Source organism: Homalodisca vitripennis, chromosome 4 (assembly GCF_021130785.1).
Source record: "Homalodisca vitripennis isolate AUS2020 chromosome 4, UT_GWSS_2.1, whole genome shotgun sequence".
Classification (NCBI taxonomy): Eukaryota; Metazoa; Arthropoda; class Insecta; order Hemiptera; family Cicadellidae; genus Homalodisca; species Homalodisca vitripennis.
In genome coordinates this window covers 10,039,495-10,059,110 of record NC_060210.1, presented here as the reverse complement: position 1 = coordinate 10,059,110, position 19,616 = coordinate 10,039,495, and the positions used below count along the sequence as shown (strand labels likewise).

Genomic DNA, 19,616 nt, shown 5'->3' with positions numbered 1-19,616 from the left:
ATATGTAGAAGTATATTAATTTATTGCAGTTCAATTGATTAAAATTTATTATTGTTGGCTATAGATTGTTTAAACCGGATAACAGCACTAATTTAATGCAAGGGTTATATCACTTTAGTTGCTGTACTGCAGTTAGATCCCTCGTCAAACATCCGTTCATGTGAAACAAACAAATTAAAAAGAATGTTTTTATTTAAGAAACCACATAACAGATGGAATATTATGAAGTGTAAGGTATTTGACAAGTTAGGGTTGCCTGTTAACATGGTTTGTGCAGAAATAATGACGAATAATAACATTTTGCAAAAGCGAAAGTGAAAAAAGCTACTAGAGACATTCATACAGAATTTAGGCCAAATAAATTAATTGACAAGAGAAAGCTAGAAGAGGAGTTTTCAGCTGAAGAAGATCCAGAGAAGCCTTCCAATGTTCCTACAATGTATTAGGTATCTAAAATAAACTTGTATTCTTCTTTTGTAACTATTAATTTTTATCAAAAATGATCCATAACCTCTCTAATGAATATATTCAAATGAAATTTTATGTGCTTTTGCACGAAGTATAGATACAAAATTTTACGTAGGGATTTTGTAATATTTGTTATGTACACAAATCATTTTTAAAAGAACTTTATAAAATTAATTTTTTAGATATGTAGTAACACATTATTATTTCACTATATATACCAACTAGCTTAAAATGCCCCCATATGTAATATAGTGAATAGCTAAAATATTGAAATGATCCAACTAATAGTTATAACTACGAGTAATCCAACTAATAGCGGATAAATGGGTCATTAGCAATCTGTAGAATAGTTAACGGTTGAAAGAAAAACAAACAAACAATGGCACGTTTGCATTAATAAGGCCATTAAAGTTTCGTATTAAGTTGCAAAATAAACATATTAACAGAGTTCCTTGTTAAAACACACGAGTTTCACAAGAAAAGTACGTCCCTCCGACCAATGTGTGTTAAAGAGATGAGTCAGAACTACTAAATAAATACTCCATATATTCAACCATTCTTGAAAATGCCCAGTTTTGAGTAATAGTCAAAAACTTTAAATATAACTATTTGGATAGTATGAGTACTGTATTTGCTTACATAGGAAAAACTTCACTGAAGTTTTCTGGGGCCATTTCAGCTGCAGGAGTAGCGTAATGTTCTATTCTCCACTCGTCTGGTGTTTTGGCCTGAAATTTAAAAAATCAACAAAATTTTATTAGTTTTTCTATGCATGGTTTGGTGTTTCTTAACCTACTTCTCAACTTCATTCCGTGGAATAAAGTAAACTTGATTGGTTTACATTATTGAGTAATAAAAACCTATTGGGTGCTTGGACCAAAGAACTCACCACAATTGCTAACGCATGGATATGAGTGGCCATTTCTTCTTCCAAAATCCCATTCACACATAAATGTCTCTGAGAGAAAGAAAACATTGCAAATTAATTAATTCAGCTATTGTAATAACATTTTATAATAATATAGGCTTAAGTAAAATAAAATTAGATATATCAAAGAACATTGATGTGATTGAAAATGGAGACATGTGCTTGGTCATGATACAGGTGATTGGAAATCGTGAAGTCGTTCATATTATTAACCTGCATGGAGTATTTTAGTAAATAGGTGATCAAATCCAATACAGTGACTGTCGTATGATCTATTGTAGTCACACCCATTAGCTCACATATTTATCCTGAAAAATAATAGTCTGCCGATAATAAATTATTAGTTATTTTGTATAATTATGGGAAGTATCATAAAGAATTATAGAGACGTTGAGGGAAAACTGGTAAAATGTTGAGGAAACTATTATAAGTTTCCAGATAGCGACACGTTCATTCTTCCCCAATACAGACTATGCAAAGTTTGTTTTCAAAACCAATAACAGGCAAATTTTAGACCAGAAGAGATTTTTAACACAATTGTTTGTTTATGAACTTTTGTATATTTTTGTTTTTGTTACATACAAATATACAATATTATTATAACGTGAATATTTTCATCACTAACCTTCAGCAGGGGCAGTAGGACGCTGAAGCTTTGCATCACTTCTGCAAAGTTTTCGGTCGTATTGGAAAACCATGAATCACAATAGCTGTTTATTTTTCAATAAATGATCACCATAAATAGGCCACGAACAAGTTTGAATGTAAAACATCGACTCTGTCGTGATCGAGAAAATACTAACGCAACTTGAAAAGTGCTAGTGGATAACAGTCAGATGAATATTGACGAATCATTGCATCTCATGGTACAACGGGTGACGTTTTATTTCGCAAATCACCAGTTATACTCGATTAGTTCTAGAATTTATTGGGCAGACCTCATGTTATTTTTGGCAATTTATTTTGATACTATAGTAGGTTTTCTAAAAAATATCAAATAGAAACAATTATGTCTTTGCCTAGCCAAATCTAATGACGACTCTTATAATTCTCATATAATAAGATGCTCTTCCAACTAGTACAGATAGGACATGGAGTCAAAATCCATACCTGGTAGTTATTTGAACCAACAAAGGCTGAAGACACGATGATGACAGTGAAGTATCTCTCGTCGCTCTCCCTCTCTCCGTACATGATCGACTGGTTGATGACGTCCAGGTACATCGGCCTCAGCCTCGACATGAGTTTATCTCTGATGGATGTCTCGACCGGTCCACGGTCCTCGTTGGACATCCCGATGATGATTGCTTTAACATTCATAGACCGATCATGCCTGCCGTTGTCTTCCTATTCAACTATTCTAATAATTATGGGGGATGGAGTTAAGATGAACAATCTTAGGCACTGTGGACACCACACCAGAGTTGTAAGTTTCAGTGGTGACTAAAATTCTTTAACTGCTTTAGCACGCGAAGTCTTGAACATGAGGTATTTGTTACAATATTGAATGACGCCGTGGCTCCGAACAAGCACTCACATACTATAGTTACAAGGATATTGTACCAGCTTCTGTTATAAGTGTGTTTGTGAACGACCCACGGAAGCTTTAACATGGAACAGATTGGTTTTATCATAGTTTTATGCGGTTTAAATCATAGAGGTATCAGCATTTGGTATTTGGGCAATTTTTGGGTCGATTGAATTTGTTTGAGTTTATTAACGGAATATAAAACTACAACAAAATGTTCTAATATTTTGTTAGAGTTTGACCTGAACGACTCGATATAAGAATAAAATGGTACTTAAGTATGCTCAGAAAATTTGCAAACTATATACAACCATGAGAGGGGCTGCAATAATGTTATTTGGTCTGTCTATCTGTCTTACTGTCGGTACAATATCTCAAAAACGACCTGATCTATAGACTTGAAATTTTTTTTTGTATAGGCACCTATGTAAAATTGTGAATAATAAGGACATTTCATTTATTAAATCGTTTTACATAAATCTCATTCCTATATAGGGAATCGAACGCTGAGTTCGATAATGGTGTATGTCACTCCATGGGATTAAGCTGAGCGTTAGTGAATGATTTAAATTCGTCTTATGGGTAACCATGATGGGAGCGAGAAAGTAACAGAATAAATCAATTTGTAAACAGAGTACAACGATATGAGATTTTAATATGTGAAATTTGTATTCATAGAGCGAAAAGAAAAAATAATATAGCGGAAAATCAATGTTAAAAGTCGGTAACAAAATTTGATTTCAGCGCAGTGTTGCATTGTAGTACCCTCCTCAGCGCACCAGAACGTTTATTATTTGAACACTGCTATGAAACCTACTCAATAAACACAATTATGCATGTATCATGTGGCATGATGTCTCGTGAAGCATTTCACCTATAAACTTTAAATCATGAATATAACTTAATTTATAAATACACAAGAATGGATTCTGTGATGGTGCATGTGCAACCATGGAATTTGAGCGTAATTAAAACCCCAATGGCTCAGTAGGCTGACACAATTTCTCTTTTGATTGGCGATAATGTAAATATTTCTTTCGTGTATGATTGTCTATCTGTCCGCAGGACATATTGAGAATGAAATGAGCTATAGACTTTCGTGCAACCTGTGTAATCTCAGCGAAGCCTTTTCCGCTACGCGACTCCTACCTTGTACTCATATTATGTAGATTATACTCTATACAAAAGTATAGTTTGAAATTCAGTTCAAACCACCTACGTATATCTACGTAATTTTCTATATTTTAGTAATTATTTTGCTTAGTAGTTGGAAAGAACAACTGTTCTAGCATTTTAGGGGTTGAAAAATGAACCTGATAAAACCCCGATGGACTTGCACCTAAAGTATAATCTACTGGATTCCTAAACGAATGAATATTCAGGATAATACAAAGGGACTGGACGCCGCTCCAGACGTGATCTCGTGGAAGTGTGCTCATGGAGTGAAGAAGATAGTAGGGGTTGGGAAGATTTGAGATGCTAACACTTTTCATGCCGCTCCCAGTCAAACCAAAGTGAAAAAGAATTTGTATCTCAGGGATAGAATTACTTTTACACTAAGAGGACAGTGCCGCAATTCTCCGCAGGCAATAGGCTCAACAGAGTTATCCCTTTACACCAACATCGCGGCTTTGCTGATAGTGACTCAGTGCATCTGAACATGTACTTGGGTTGTCCAAAAGTAATACCATGAAATTTTCACCGCACCCACTGTAGGTTTTATTTAACAAGAACTATTGGTGGTGGACGATTTGAAGGAATAACATGATTACGAATAACGAATTTCTCTTACGATAAGAGAATACAGCCGAAGAAATTTATGCCACATGGATTCAGGACATGTTATTGTTTTTAACGGACGATTTTTTCGAGTTTACTTTTGGTATTTTAATCGGCATGAGTTGAATAGTTTACATTGATGTACGTTAAAATTGATGGTAGATCTGACGAAGAGGCCACAGACTTTATTTATCCAAACGTTGCGTTTCTTTTATTGTAACACAACACTTATCAATGGAAATGTCCAAAATCCTGCTATCCCTTCAGGTATAAAAATAAAAAATTATATTAAAGTCCATATGTTTGCAAAGGTCTTTGGTGATTGCTGATGAAACCAGTATAACACTAAACAGGAAGTCATATCGTTGTAATAAAAACTTACAGAAATAGTAAAAATTTAGATTTTGTTCTGGAGGAGTTAATTAGAATAATATAAAATTACTCCTTTGAATTATAATTACGTTTTTGGCTACCTTCGTTTAGTTACTTGTAGGTGCCCCTTGTGCGTGTAAAGGTCCTTCAATGTCGATGTTCATGAATCTATTCCTAGGTATATAATAACAGTATATTCTTCATGCTTCAGCTAATCTTTCCAAACCCTCTTTGTGTTTCCGTAGTGATTAATGCTGCAATGTCGAATGACCATATTCATCACATTATATAGGTTATAATTTAAATTCTGATAAGTGTGATTATTCTATCTTTGGCAACCATTAACTAATCCTATTATTGTACTCTTTATGAGTTTCTTATTTAAATGGGAATAAATAAAATCTTATATAAAGCACTAATTTATTTAGAACTCGTTCTTATTAAAATAGTTTTTAACAATCTTAAAGTTGTTTATTTCCCTAATAACTGTACCAATAAGGGATTTACACAACAAAGTCAATATTAAACAAAAATGTTTATTCCAGTGAAGTAAAAGTATAAACAGTTTGTAGACCAGAGTATATAATGAAATGAAATTCTGCCAGCGGTAGTTCAGTCAGCAACCCCGTCTCCCTGACAGAGAGGTGGCGGCGTGATTCCTCTTTCTTCATCCCATTGTTCAGGGCTACGAGCCTGCGCAACATATCTAAGTGTATTAAACAATATATGATTTAAAAAAATAAACGTCACAATTACAGTGATATACTAATATTAAACACTACAAGAGTATCGACTTACAACAAGAGTGAGGGCGTGTACTGATGATTTGAGCTCTTCTTTTAAGATCTCGTTAACAGTCTGGTGCCTCTAGAAAAATACAAAACGTATTACACTATGTTTTATTAAAGTACATTAGGAGTACTCTCAATGATAATAACTTTAGTGTAAAGTAAAATCATCCCTTTCAACTCAGGTCTATATAAGTTAGTTCAATAGAAACATACAGTTAGTTAGTTAGTTACATATAGTTAGTTTAGGAGTGATGGATTTGTATCGTTAGTTTCAATCCAACCCAATTAAGGGACTAGATAATTACAATTAGTTCAACATCGGCGGAAATCTAGATACTCGGATGCGATGTTACAGTGGTGTATTTTACTCTATATTTACTTATCCAGTCAACCCCCATGGCTGAACGTTAGCGATGCCTACCACTCGAGAGACTGGACAATTGCATTTATATCCGTACGATATCTTAAAAACAAAATTAAACTGAGCGTTAGTAAATAGTTTTACATTGGTCTTACGAGTAACCATGATTTTAACGAAAAAATGGCCGAATGAATAAATTTGTAAACAAACAAATGTATCTCTTATATTTTTGTAATTTTTTAAATTCCAAAAATTATATTCTCTATTATATATAATTTAAGGAAATAACACGTTTTAAGATAAAATAATATTTAAGGAAATTAAATGTTGTAGCCTATATATTATAATACATGTCGTTTATTACACTATTTTTCAAATACTTATTTTAAAAATCGCATCGTAAACGAGGTTCTTAATGTCTGATTATAAGATGTCTCTTTAAATATTCCCTTTACTACTCATTGTAGAATAACACAAAAAACTTGATTTTTCCTGTTTTCAAAAATCATGTACCCAGATTATTCCAGGCAAAAACGTATTGCACCATTTTAATGTTGGAGCACTCTCATTTACATACTGCCGGATCACAAATTTTCTACATTCCATCTCTGGACTTACAGCACGTTCGTCAGCGACGTAACAGAACTTAGTTTTTTTGGGATGGTAGAGGGGTATGGAATTCTGATTGAAAAGCACCTCACACGGGGAAGTATAGAATTCATGTAAATTTAAATAAATTGATAGGCGTAATTCGAGTTTAAACATTAACCGCTGCATTTAAAAAAGTTGGATTCCGGTTATTCATATATTTTAAAAATATTTTATTTACTGGACTTTTGAGGGAGAATTATATACCCCTAATCCTTACCCTTAGTTACGCAACTGACATGAGTGTAAGTGTGAGCTCTCCAATGTTAAATCAAAGGATTATTTTTACCTTCAGCAGTGACATGTCGGTGAAGAGAGGTGTGACCACTTTGACCCAGAAGTGAGCTTCGGTGCCGGGTGGTGCGTTGTGTTTGTGAGATTCATTCACTACTTCCAGATGGACAGGTTTCAGCTGTTCCGTCAGCTTCTGACGTATTATAGTCTCCACTGGTCCTGAAGCCGTGGTAAACGTCCTTAGATTCATGAATACTACATTATTAAACTTTTAATATATGGTTTTTAAACAACTATATGCGATTATCCGAAGTTGAATGGACCAAGCCTATTTCGGATAGTAGAAATTTCAAAGCGGACCGCAAATGACAACTCGCAAGTAAAAACTTGCTTCCTGTCCCAAGCAAGTACAGCAAGGGTCGGTGATTGCTATTTATAGCCTTATAATGTATTCGATTTCTGACGAAAAGCAAGATAATATCATCATATTATATACAGGATAAGTTAGCGAAGGTATGACCTCCTAAACGCATATTAGGAGAACAACTGGAGCTATAAAAGAGATATAAATTGCAATCTGCATAAATCACTCACAGGGGATCTGTTTAAAATGTTGTCATAAAATTTAAGGAACTAGGTAAGCCAAAACTGGGAGTCCTTAGTTTGAATTTCTAAATTTTAAAATGTAAATCTAAGATATATGGTGCATTTTTTTAAAGCTTCAGTCAACAGGAATATATTTGTGAAGTTTATATTAAAAAATGTGTTAAAGCTACAAAATAACTGACCTAAATATTTTCTAAAAATTAATAAAGAACAGTGCAACCAGCAAATTTTTTATCTGCAATTAATTTACTTTAAAATGACGTCATATGAACATAGTTATGAAAATACAATCATCTCGTATAAAACAAATATTTTGAGAAATCTTAAATAGATATAACTAAAAAAAATATAAATGAATGGATACATCCATATTTGTGTGTATCTCATTTTAAATGTCTTTAAAAAGAAATGTATTAACATTAAACCATGTGTATCGTTTGTGAGTACAAACTAAACATCTAATTTTGATGTTGAAAATTAAAATGTATCCAGTAATATTGTTGTAGGTTATAATTACTACATTATCAAAAGTTATCCTGTCCATTTAAAAATTAGCTATTTAAACCATCACAAGTTTTAGGTTCCATTATTGTTGTAAGAAGAGATCCCTTGTTTTCAGTGGCGTATCCAAGAAATTATTTTGAGGGGGCATAAGAGAAGTAGGAGGTGTTATACACATCAGAAAAAGGTGCGCCGGGCGTGTTCCCTCAGAAAGTTTAAAAACATTGAATGTCTAAACAATACTTTTAGGCAACAACTCATTGTATGAAATTCTTTATTAATTCAAGGTTAGTACTGAATAAACAAACAATTTAAAAACAAAACTTTATTCAAATGAGAATGGTGATTAGGTTAAAACATTAGAAGCAAACAAGTTTCTGAATTCGTTTTACAACAAAATTCTTCTCATCCCTGACCTTAGCATCTCGTCAAATACCCCGTCAGCTGTTATGGAAACTGGGTAATGCTCTGATAGTAGAGCTAATCCCGTAAGTCGTTCATTTTCCATGAAATTTCTAAGATGCATTTTTATCCTCTTCAGTGGTGAAAAGTGTCCATCAACCTCAGCTGTAGATACTGGCAAAGAGTTGCAAGAATCCGCAATAATTAGCTGTATTAGGGTATAATAATTCATCACAGCTTTCCAAGATGGCCTTAAATTGTTTTCATTTATCATATAGACCACAGTAGATACTCAGATTAAATAATTGATTGTGATTCTCTATCACCATAGAACAGTTTAAGGTCACAACGACCTTTGTTGCATCTAAATGTTTTGGTAGCAGTGTATCAACGGTGCTAAACAGTGGTTTGTTTGCACCAAACCGATCTACAAGACCAGAAATCAAAATTGTCTATGCATGGTGTGAATAATTATTGTTCTCATGTAATTCTCCTCTTCGTTGATGTCAGGGGTATTTTATCTCTTTGTTTGGTAGATGGATTATCGAGGAATACTTATTTCTGTATCAAGGTAATTTTTCATCAAGGAACAGTACCTTCTTGAATAATGCAGAAAAGGCTTCATCGTTAATGTTCTTGCCTTCTTTATTAGTTTGACATAAATTTTGTAAGGTATTTATCACATCATCGGCATAGTTTATCGCTGGTGATAAATCATTTTCGACTTTTTGAAGGTACCTTGATATGGGAAAAGTGAAGCAAAACAAAATCTCGCAATTAAGTAGCGAGATGAAAAATACTCTTCTCAATTTCTGAAAGAAGATTTCCGATTGTGATGATACTGCCCTGTTACTTTCAGACAACTATTGAAGAGTGTTATAGCTGGAATGAGCTACAACAATGTAATGATGGCGCCCTGCCGCTCAGTAAACCTAGTCTCACATAATCCCAGATGGCGATTTTTCTTACTTTCAGGAATTGATTAAAAATATTGGTCTTTCAATACATTACTAGCATGTATATTATTCCTTAGGATTTGTTATATTTAGATCAATGTACCTAGACAGTTTCTTACACAGGAACTTTAAGTAAATCACTTCAAACCAAATTTAACACATGGACGATACAGTGAAAGTATAATAGAATTTGAATTTTTGAATTATTCAGCAGATGCTGAAATCTTTGATGGACACCAGTTGGAATCTTTTGGAATGCGGATCACCCATCATGGCATTGGCCAACAAGTTTAGTAACATCCATACCTCATGTAGTACCATACATATTTGTAAAATAACTGTTAAAATATGTTTGGCAGATAAATCAATGATGCGAATAAAAGAAAGAAAATCCTCTTTTAGAACTTTTGCATTATTTTAGTAACTTTGTATTGTATCGATTTCATAACGAAAATTGCGCCTTCCCCGATACGTTCATTGTTTCATCGCCCAGGATTGAAAAACAATCACTACTATTTATCTCATGGATTACATTTTCATAAACATGAATAATCTCGTTTTGCAAATCATAACTTGCGTTTCGCGCACACTTACTTAAACGCTTCTTGAATTATTCATTAGTTTCAGCACGAAATCTAAATAAGGTTGTGAACTTTACATAATTTATTTAGAGGTTTTTCTAAAGTTAACGGCCCACAATTTCTATGACGACGAAGGAAAATCGTCGTTTGCAATATCCGCTATATTTCTTCTTAGGATATATAAGTTAATGCCACTTCTTTAACCAGTTGTGTTGAAACTTACATTTTTTTTATTGGTAGGTTCACTTATAAGGTAATTAAATTTATTTTCTGAAACAGAAAGTTTGGTTGAAAATATTGTGTTTTAAATAGCTCTCCTCATAACAACCTTTTCACTTCCATACAGACTATCAGATATTACACCTATGTCAAAAAAGTAAGGCCTTTTCTTACATTTTGTCCATGTCTTCACAGGCATTAGATGTCGAAGGGCAATAGCTGGTTGTCGCAGTCGGTTCTTTACAAATAATTCTAATAATTACAAATAAACTCACAGAAAAACTAATTAGGTGCAAGTTAAAACAGCCTACTGTACGTTGCAATGAAAACCAACCGAATAAGAAAACATAACCTTATCATTCAATGGATTTGTAAACTGTGCAGTGGCCATCGATGTATAATGTACTAGTTGGAGTTTATTATACATCGATGGTAATGACTGCCACTGCTTGCAAAAATGATGAGCATCGGGCATGCCCGACCTCTGACGGAAAAAACCCGACTGTCCTCCAGGGCCTAGTATCAAGAGCTGCACCATTTTGCCTGCCGGCGTGACCCCCTGGTCACTATGGGAGCGTTATGGTTTACACGCTATTAGGCTACACATCATTAGAATAATATAATTAAGGACATCCTTATATATTCTTAAACTGTGTGATCTGCTGAAACTAGCAGTATAAATATATTTCAGTTTATATCGATTTGAAAATTGTACAACCACAAAAAGGCGTGTTTGAACTCCGAAATGCAATACATTGAAAGTTTATAAGCGTTATTTTTTTGGTTAAAAACAAACTTTTAGCGGCAAAGTTGTAGTAAATTAGTTTATCTAAAAGTTTTATTGGAAGAATTGGAATAAAATATTATTAATATTCCCTTAGGCTTTTCTATACAAATGAATAATAGAATAATTTTAGAAAGAAATAATATCCGTCGAATCTACTTTTTCCAATTTGCACACATCTTATTGATTAATAACTATTTAAATAATTTTATGGAATGTTTGAAAATATTTTGTGACTTAACTTAGGCAATGTAAATGTCTAGTAGAACCAATGACGAAAAGATTGCAAGTACAAATAAAATTAGTTCGTTCATTTTACAGCATTATGTGTTTACTGTTTTGTTTAAGACGTCAATACCTAAAACCACAATTATGCATGTTAATAGATTGATACCACTTAATAGTTACAGCACTCATTTATCTAGTTCAACACTGTTCTTCAGTCTTTTTTTTATTGAATCCACTTCTTAGCTTTTTTAAGCTGTTTTCTCTTGCATTCTAAGTTACTATTAACGTTCCTTAATCTAATCAAAGTTCTCACTCTGGCATACACGTGTATGGCTTGCTTGCAAACATTAGTTTTGTCCTCAGGGTTTTGACAGTTTTTGCATGCCTTCTTAAGGTTTTAGAATGCATTTTCCTTTTTATCGCAATGGAATTATACAATATATCATGCTCTCTTCTCAGATTAGTTATTTTTTGTTCTAAAACATCAATGGAAGATTTCAGATTGTTGTTTTCTTCTAACAGATTCTCGCATTTTTCGCAAACAGAACTCGGTTGTACGAGGTTACTTTCGTCTAATCGGTCTGTATTTAGCGGCTCAATTCGAGGTTTTTTTGGACTTAAACTATCTAATCGTTCAATTGCGTTTTTACGAACACGTCGTTTTTCTATTCGTTCATTGCGTACATCGTCATCGTCATTACTGACAGTGGGAAGTTTTATTGACGGAACAACAAAGGGCTTTAATAACAATTTCTGAGGCAGCCCTAATAAGCGACTTTTTATGTCATCAATGTAGTCAGATGGTGCAAAATGATCACTACACACATAGGCATACTTACAATTTACCGCGTCTCCTCTTTTATACTTTGATAACTAGATTTTACTAGTCTCGCTGTCTTTTGGAAACTTATGGTACACTACTCGCTGTTCACTTCCTTTAGTCTTTTTAGAGTTATTTGGACAAGTAGCCACAGCACAACAACTCATTTTGACACTGCATAAATAGACTAAATCCACATCAAATCACTGAGGATCAACCTCAATTAAATCCCTTCGGCATGTGCAGCAGCGTGTAAACGACAGTGCGCCAATGTAACACATGTTCAACCGCAACACGGCCAGTCCCTGCAAGTTGCAACGCGGTGCAGGCGCGGTGGCGGTATCTGGCCTGATCAGGCCAGCGACGTCACGGCACCCCCCTCCCACCAATCCGCCTGCCGTGGCGGCACCGCGCCGAGATCAAAGAAATGGCTCAGCCCTTGTTACTAGGCCCTGCTGTCCTCCCTCGTTTCTTGAGTGCGTCTCGCCACCTACAACCCCACCAAACCTCGCGGTCACTAGTAGTTTGCTTGTGTTAACTTTAAACAACAAACATAAAACATTTGACCGTCTACGCTTCCCTGATTCCCACCCCCACCTAACTACTCTTGCATTAGGTTAGTCCACAGCTAGTGGCTTGTGGCGTGAATTAATTTGTAACATTACACGCTAGCGTATTACGACACTTAACATTGATAAGTTCTTATTATAAAAGTTAGTTAATTATCAGGATCGATGTTTATTCTATGTTTGAAATCTAAGAGTACATATGGGTCTGTATTAATATTTTTACACTGACTACAACTGCATGATGAAACTACCTACAAGTAATGTGAATTCCTAACCTTTTAATGTTTCGGTGGGAGGGTGAGGTCGCTTGGCCAAGAACGTAGGCAGAAAAATGTTTGGGGTGGGGTCAGACGATTAATATTTTTCTATAGTTGATAGAGAGTAAGGCAAGTGCAGTCAACCACTCATTCCCCATTTTGCTCCTTAAAAAGTTCTTGACCCGTTTCAACGTTGAGAATCTTTCAGCAGTAGGCATGCCAGCAATAGTGAATTAGTTAAATAATAATAACTGTTATCAAAAAAGTAAAGTAAAAAATTAAAATTGGGAGCCCTGACCCCTTGAACCCCCTCATTGGCTACATCCTTGTCCCTGACTATGTTACTGTGTGTTTAAAATTACAAATAAAGCAATGCACCTTGTAAATATCTGTCAAATGTATAGATGTGCCTTTAAATTGGATGGTCTCTGTATGTAAGGTCAAATCAAATCAAATCAAAATTTCTTTATTCATTGGCACAACATTGTACACTGAATGGTGTCATCAATAGCATTGTACATCTAAAGTATTATTACTAACTATATAATTTGACATGTTCTGTATTTAAAATTCGTTAAAACTATAAAGAGCCTTGTCAATGAGAAAATATTTTAATTTTGATTTGAAAGTTGATAAAACATTTTCTGACTTTAAATATTGAGGTAATTTATTATAAAATATTGTGCCCATATATTGAGGTTTTTTGCGGAAAAATTCTAAATGATGTGTGGGAATGGCAAGGTCATTTTGATGCCTGGTATTGTATTGGTGAAGTGTACCAAGCTGTGGCAAATTGGAAAATCTGAGCTTTACCGATAATATTGTTTCATAAATATACATACCATACACGGTCATTATACCTAATGAAATAAAATGTTCTTTTGACGATGTGCCTGGTTTAAGTTTAAAAATTGATCTTACTGCTCTCTTTTGGATTTTTAAAATTGAGTCTAAATTTCTAACTGTTGTGGCACCATATATTGAAATCCCAAAGGAAATAATGGAATGAATATAAGAAAAATAGACTGTTCTTAGAGTTTTGACATCACAAAAATTTCTTAATCTATTTAAAGCATAGATGCCTGAAGCTGCCCTTGCAAGAACACTTTCAATGTGAGAGCTCCAGTCCAGGTTCTCGTCAATCGATAATCCTAAAAATTTTGAATTTGCTACTTGGAAAATATGGCTATCTTTATTTATTGTTACCGTTGGCTTGATTATTTTTTTCATTTGTTTGTGGTTAAATACTATAAAGTTTGTCTTATCAACATTCAAAAGTAATTTATTTGCTTCAAAAAATTGAGCCAAAAGTGATAAGTTAGTGCTGGATGACTCCTCCACTCCCTTTATTGAAGGTGCAGAAATTGTTAGGTTTGCGTCGTCGGCATAAAAACAAAGTTTTCCAGGTTGCCTGATTTTAGGTACATCATTGATATAACAAATGAAAAGTAAAGGTCCCAGTATGGAACCTTGAGGAACCCCATGCTTCACATCTGAAATCGAGGATTTGTAAAGTTGTTTATACATTGTCCCTTTGTTGTGGGAGAAATATTCCAATTCGACAAATTGTTTTCTATTATTCAGATATGAGTTTAACCATTCAAAAGCTTTACCTTCTACGCCAATTTGTTTTAATTTAGACAACAACAAAACATGAGAAATTGAATCAAAAGCTTTGCTCAGATCCATGAAAACTCCAATTACCTTTTCATGATTATCTATGGAGTCAATAACTGATTCAAGAAATTCTGTGGCTGCGGTTTAAAACAGATTTTCCCTTTTGGAAACCATGTTGATTGCTGTTAATTATATTGTTTTTTTCCAAATAAATTTTAAATTGATTGTAAAAAGCACGTTCAAAGATTTTGGAGATTGATGGAAGCAAAGCAATGGGACGATAATTTTCTACGTGGGTTCTGTTCCCTTTTTTAAATAGAGGTTTAATCTTTGCAATTTTCAATTTTTCTGGAAATATTCCTGAAATAAAAGAAGAATTTATTAAGTGAGTGATAGGTTTTATTAGCGATTTCCTGGCTTTCTTAATGAGAACAACAGGAATGTCGTCATATCCAGCACTAAGCTTGTTTTTTAGACTGATCATAATTTTCTCTATATCTTCTTCTGTGACTGGCTCTAGTCTAAATCTAGAAAAATTACAAATAGGTTGTTGTTGAACTGAAGGTCCTGTGGAGCTTGACAAATTAGGCAGTATAGATTTATCTACTAGATCTGAGAAATATCTGTTTATAAATTCGCTTAAGTTACCAGGGTCTGTACAAAGTTGATTTCTAACCTTAAGCTCTATATTTTTATTACTATTGTTGTTTACACCAACTTCCCTATTAATCATCCTCTAGACAGTGGCATTAACATTCACAGACTTTTCCAACTGACTATTAAGATATTGTTTCTTTTGATGCAGAATATTTGTCTTAAATAATTTGTTTCTTGATTTTACCTCACTATAAACAAGTGGGCTTTGAAGTTCTCTAGCTAGGCTACTTAATTCAATAATTTCTAGCTTTTCTAATCTGAGCTCATCTGTTAACCACATATTTTTATTCAACTGTTTTCGACTTAAGGTTTTAGGAAAATGGAGGTTAAAGTAGAACAATAAAATACTATGAAAAACATCATATTTTGAAGTAACAGGAGCTAAATATAAGTCTGTCCATGATTCTTGTTGCAATGAATACAAAAATGAATGTGTGTTTAAATCTGAGAACTTTCTAGTATACATTTGAATGGATTCATTGGGATGAACAGTAATTTTACTTTTATGTTTAATAGGGGTATGTAATAATGCTAAGAACTGCCCATCATGGTCTGAGAGTTGAGTATTAATTCCGATTAGTTTGATAAAATTCATATTAATGTTGGTGAAAATGTTGTCTATAGTTGTGGCTGATGACTCCGTAATTCTAGTTGGAAATTTTACTAAAGAGCACATTCCATTAGAAACTAACAAGTTGTTCAGTTTCAATGCACTGTTGGATTGTCCCATCATATCAATGTTTATATCCCCCGCTATTAAAATGTGCTTATATCTTTTGTCTACATGTTCCAATAAAACTTCCATACTTTTTAAGAATTCTGGTTCATTTTTTGTTATGGGATTTCTGTACAAGCCCACCACTAATAATTTAGACTGTTTTTCGAGAAAAATATTTTTTATTTCAACCATGCAACATTCAAATATTTCATCCTTCAATAAATATCCAATGTCTGGAATTTTAATTTCTTTCCAAATCACACTTGTTTTGGATAAAATTACTACACCTCCTCCTCTGCAGCTTTCTCTTGCATAGCTAGAGTTTAAGACATAACCATTAATATTTAACCTTTGAAGCATCATCTTGGTCATTTTATGCTCAGTTAAAATCACTATATTAGGGTTTATTTCACTCAACGTAATTTCTAAAGATTCTAAGGATGATTGTAATCCTCTAATATTTTGATGGAACAACCCAAATGTGCTATTGCTTACAAAGCTTCCAAAGTCACATGGCTTATCTTTAATGACAGTACATGGATTATTGTAAGTACTGTCTGAAACATAATTTAAATTGTAACTGTACTTTGTACTTTGTATTCATTGATAGTACCAATGCTTTGGCTAAATAAGTGCTCATAAGAGGTTGTACTAAGATGTCTAAAATGGTAAGATCAACTAAAACGTAGGCTACATTAATATTAATTGTATTTAGAGTAATAGCATCTATTTCATAATTGGAGTCAACAAAATATTGAAATTTTATTAAAAACGTGTGTTAGCTGATTAAAAACAGGTTTTACAACATTTAAACCTTTTTACTAGTGTACTCCAAATAGCAATTACCAAATGTTATCTGTTTGCCATTAAAGATAACAACAATTCTAAAATAAAAATTGCTTTAACGCATTTATTAATTTTTAAAGTTTTTTACAAAAATGAGAATAAATTTTGGTTTGTACAAAAAACCTTAAACGTTTTTAATAACAGTATTTAGTGATAGAGGTGATAAACAATGTTTAAATAATGTTTATATAATGTTAATACTTTACCCCAAAAACTAAAGAAAATTATCAAAGTTGTATTTTGAAAGTACATAGAATTACAAGTCTACTTTGTTGTGTTATTGTGTAAAGATAGTATTGTACAATCTACTAAAACTGTGTCATTTTAAGGTTTTAATAGCAAAGTCTGTTGTTCACAAAATTACTAGTGTGTATCAAGATAACATTTAATTTACTCATAGTTAAAACAAACTGGGAGTGAGGGGTAAACTATAAATACAAGTGGAAGTGTATACATTGTTTGAGTGTTTCTTTTACAGTAAAACCCTTGCTTTATATTGTGTATTCCAGTCCTTGGATTTTCTCCATCTTATTCCAAAGGTTCAGTTGCTGTTACCATGAAAATAAACTAAAAAAGTTTTTATTTTTAATCCTACAGCAGTGGGACTTTTTCCTACCACCTCTTCATTCAGACATAAGATTGTAATAAGAAGTAGTTTTTTAAACTGTTCGTGCAATGCTTGTCAAAGTGTGTGCCATCCTGGGGTGCCTCAAAATCTTGCCAGGGGCTCTGCAATTGAGCAACAGTGATTAAGAAAATCACATATTATCGTGTGAAAAATTGAAAAATATATATTTAATATTACCTTTATACTTTTATATTAAGACATATTGACCTTAATGAAGTGTTTTTTCAGTATCTTTCCAAACTGAGTGTATTTTTATGAATATCTCCCTATCAAAGATTTAAACCCTATAATATGTAGGTATAAAATCTATTTAATGGACTGGATTTTAAACAATCTATTTGCTAGAGTTTGTGTAACGTCAAAAAACAATACCAGCAAATTGCCAAGAAAGCGTTGTTAACTTTTGCTACTTTCTACCTTTGTGAGGCAGGCTTCTCAGTTTTGGCATTTATCAAATCAAAATACAGATCGAACTTAAAAATTGAAAAAGAAATGTGTATTGCAGTATTAAACATTCAAATGTTGACGTACTAAAGGAAAATCCCATCCTTCGCACTAGGCTTTTAGCAAATATACCTGAATAGCCTGTATGAAACTTAAACAAACAAATATTATAGACCGTGTTGAGTAGATATGATCTGACTTGCTAAACTGTAATTTGTATGAAACAATTATGAATTATTAAAGCATTATTTTAAAATGTAAAACGCTTTGTACTTTATTTACTAGCCTGTATATATTTACGTGTTACTAATCTAGATCTTACAATAATGTAATAATAATGATCGTCTTAAAACAATCAGTAATAGGGAATAGTACATAGTCTTATATAACTGATCAAAAACCTTTTTTACTTGAGATTTTTATGATGGCTAATTTAAAATGTTTTTCACTAAGAAAAACTCGTAACCCATATTCTTGACCTCTCTGTTAGTGCTTATTAATCTACAGACTACAGCAATTCTGATAACTCTATGGGATTTGCCTCTCACACTCAAGAAATACTTTTCCAATTAACATATGAGGCATCAAGATGGCTATATAGTTCAGCATTTAGAGAAAGTCTGACTCTTCTTCATTGCAAAATCTACAAACTATGGCCCTTTATGTTTTTTTTATAGTTTCTTATGATGTTTTCAGACAGGTCCTTCATGGTCTTTCATGAATGGGCCAAAACATTAAATATTGCCAAACAATCAGAAATAATTTAATATTTAGAAAATTTATAAATGACTTTGGGGTTAGACATTAAGCTTGTGGCAAATATGCCATTTTCTACTAATATACAACCAGATCATATTTTGTATTTAGTCTTAATGATTTTATTTTTATAAATAAATGAATTTACCTCTCTCGGATGCAGGGTTAGCGTATATCCATCCAGTGGTCAGCAGGTGGACAAAGATAGCAACACAAATCATTTTTGAACTGATTGCACTGTTTGATTACAACAAATGTACACAAATAATTTTAATATGTTAGACCTAGAGAGTGTTTTAAAGTATCGAACCAACATGTGATGATTATATGATGATCTGATAAGTCTCATTGGGTTATTATGTAACTATGTTTGTAATGTGCTGGAACGTTTATTAACTAATTACAGAATAATGGAACTTGCCGACTGTTATTCATGTTGAAAAATTAAAGACTGGGTGTTAAATATTCGTAACAGGTTAAAAAAATTCCATAGACACCAATGTTGATTACACAAAGACACTTTAATTGAAATAAAAAGGGAGGTTTTTTCAGTCACAATCTTGCAGAACACAATTATTTTCTTCTACTATTCACATTGATGAATTATGAATAAGCTGACAGAAACAAAGTAACCTGTTAAAACAAGTCATTTAAAAAGTACCAATTAATAAAACAATAAATGTGTTAAGGAGTAATTAAATGGACATTGAAATGTTTGTAGGCCAAGTAGAATTCGCCATTCATTGTTCCTCAAAGGTGTACATGGTACATATAATGTAACATACATACATTGTACATTAATATATACATACAATTTATCTACTACATACATTGTAATGTACATATAATATTAATTACTTTCCCTTACAGATAAAACAATTGTATGTATGTGAATGTATTCGTAACAACGGTGTACGG

At 33.0% G+C, this 19,616-nt stretch overlaps 1 protein-coding gene across 4 annotated transcripts in view; it reads right to left on the bottom strand.

The window, feature by feature from the left end:
* The window catches only part of LOC124358945 (bolA-like protein DDB_G0274169), a 41,107-nt gene extending 22,039 nt beyond the window's left edge, over window positions 1-19,068 (bottom strand). For 2 of the 4 annotated variants that reach the window (XM_046811225.1, XM_046811224.1), the window contains exons 1-4: window positions 18,847-19,068; window positions 2,507-2,703; window positions 1,358-1,426; window positions 1,108-1,196 (exon numbers count right to left, since the gene is read on the bottom strand). In XM_046811225.1, coding sequence (XP_046667181.1) covers window positions 1,108-1,196; window positions 1,358-1,426; window positions 2,507-2,703; window positions 18,847-18,919 — 428 coding nt within the window. In that variant the 5' untranslated portion in view covers window positions 18,920-19,068. Of the gene's footprint in view, window positions 1-1,107; window positions 1,197-1,357; window positions 1,427-2,506; window positions 2,704-5,597; window positions 5,769-5,873; window positions 5,943-7,164; window positions 7,329-18,846 lie in introns of those variants that run through there. The other 2 variants (XM_046811229.1, XM_046811226.1) reach the window with 2 other exon arrangements.
* Between the last annotated feature and the right edge of the window lie 548 nt (window positions 19,069-19,616).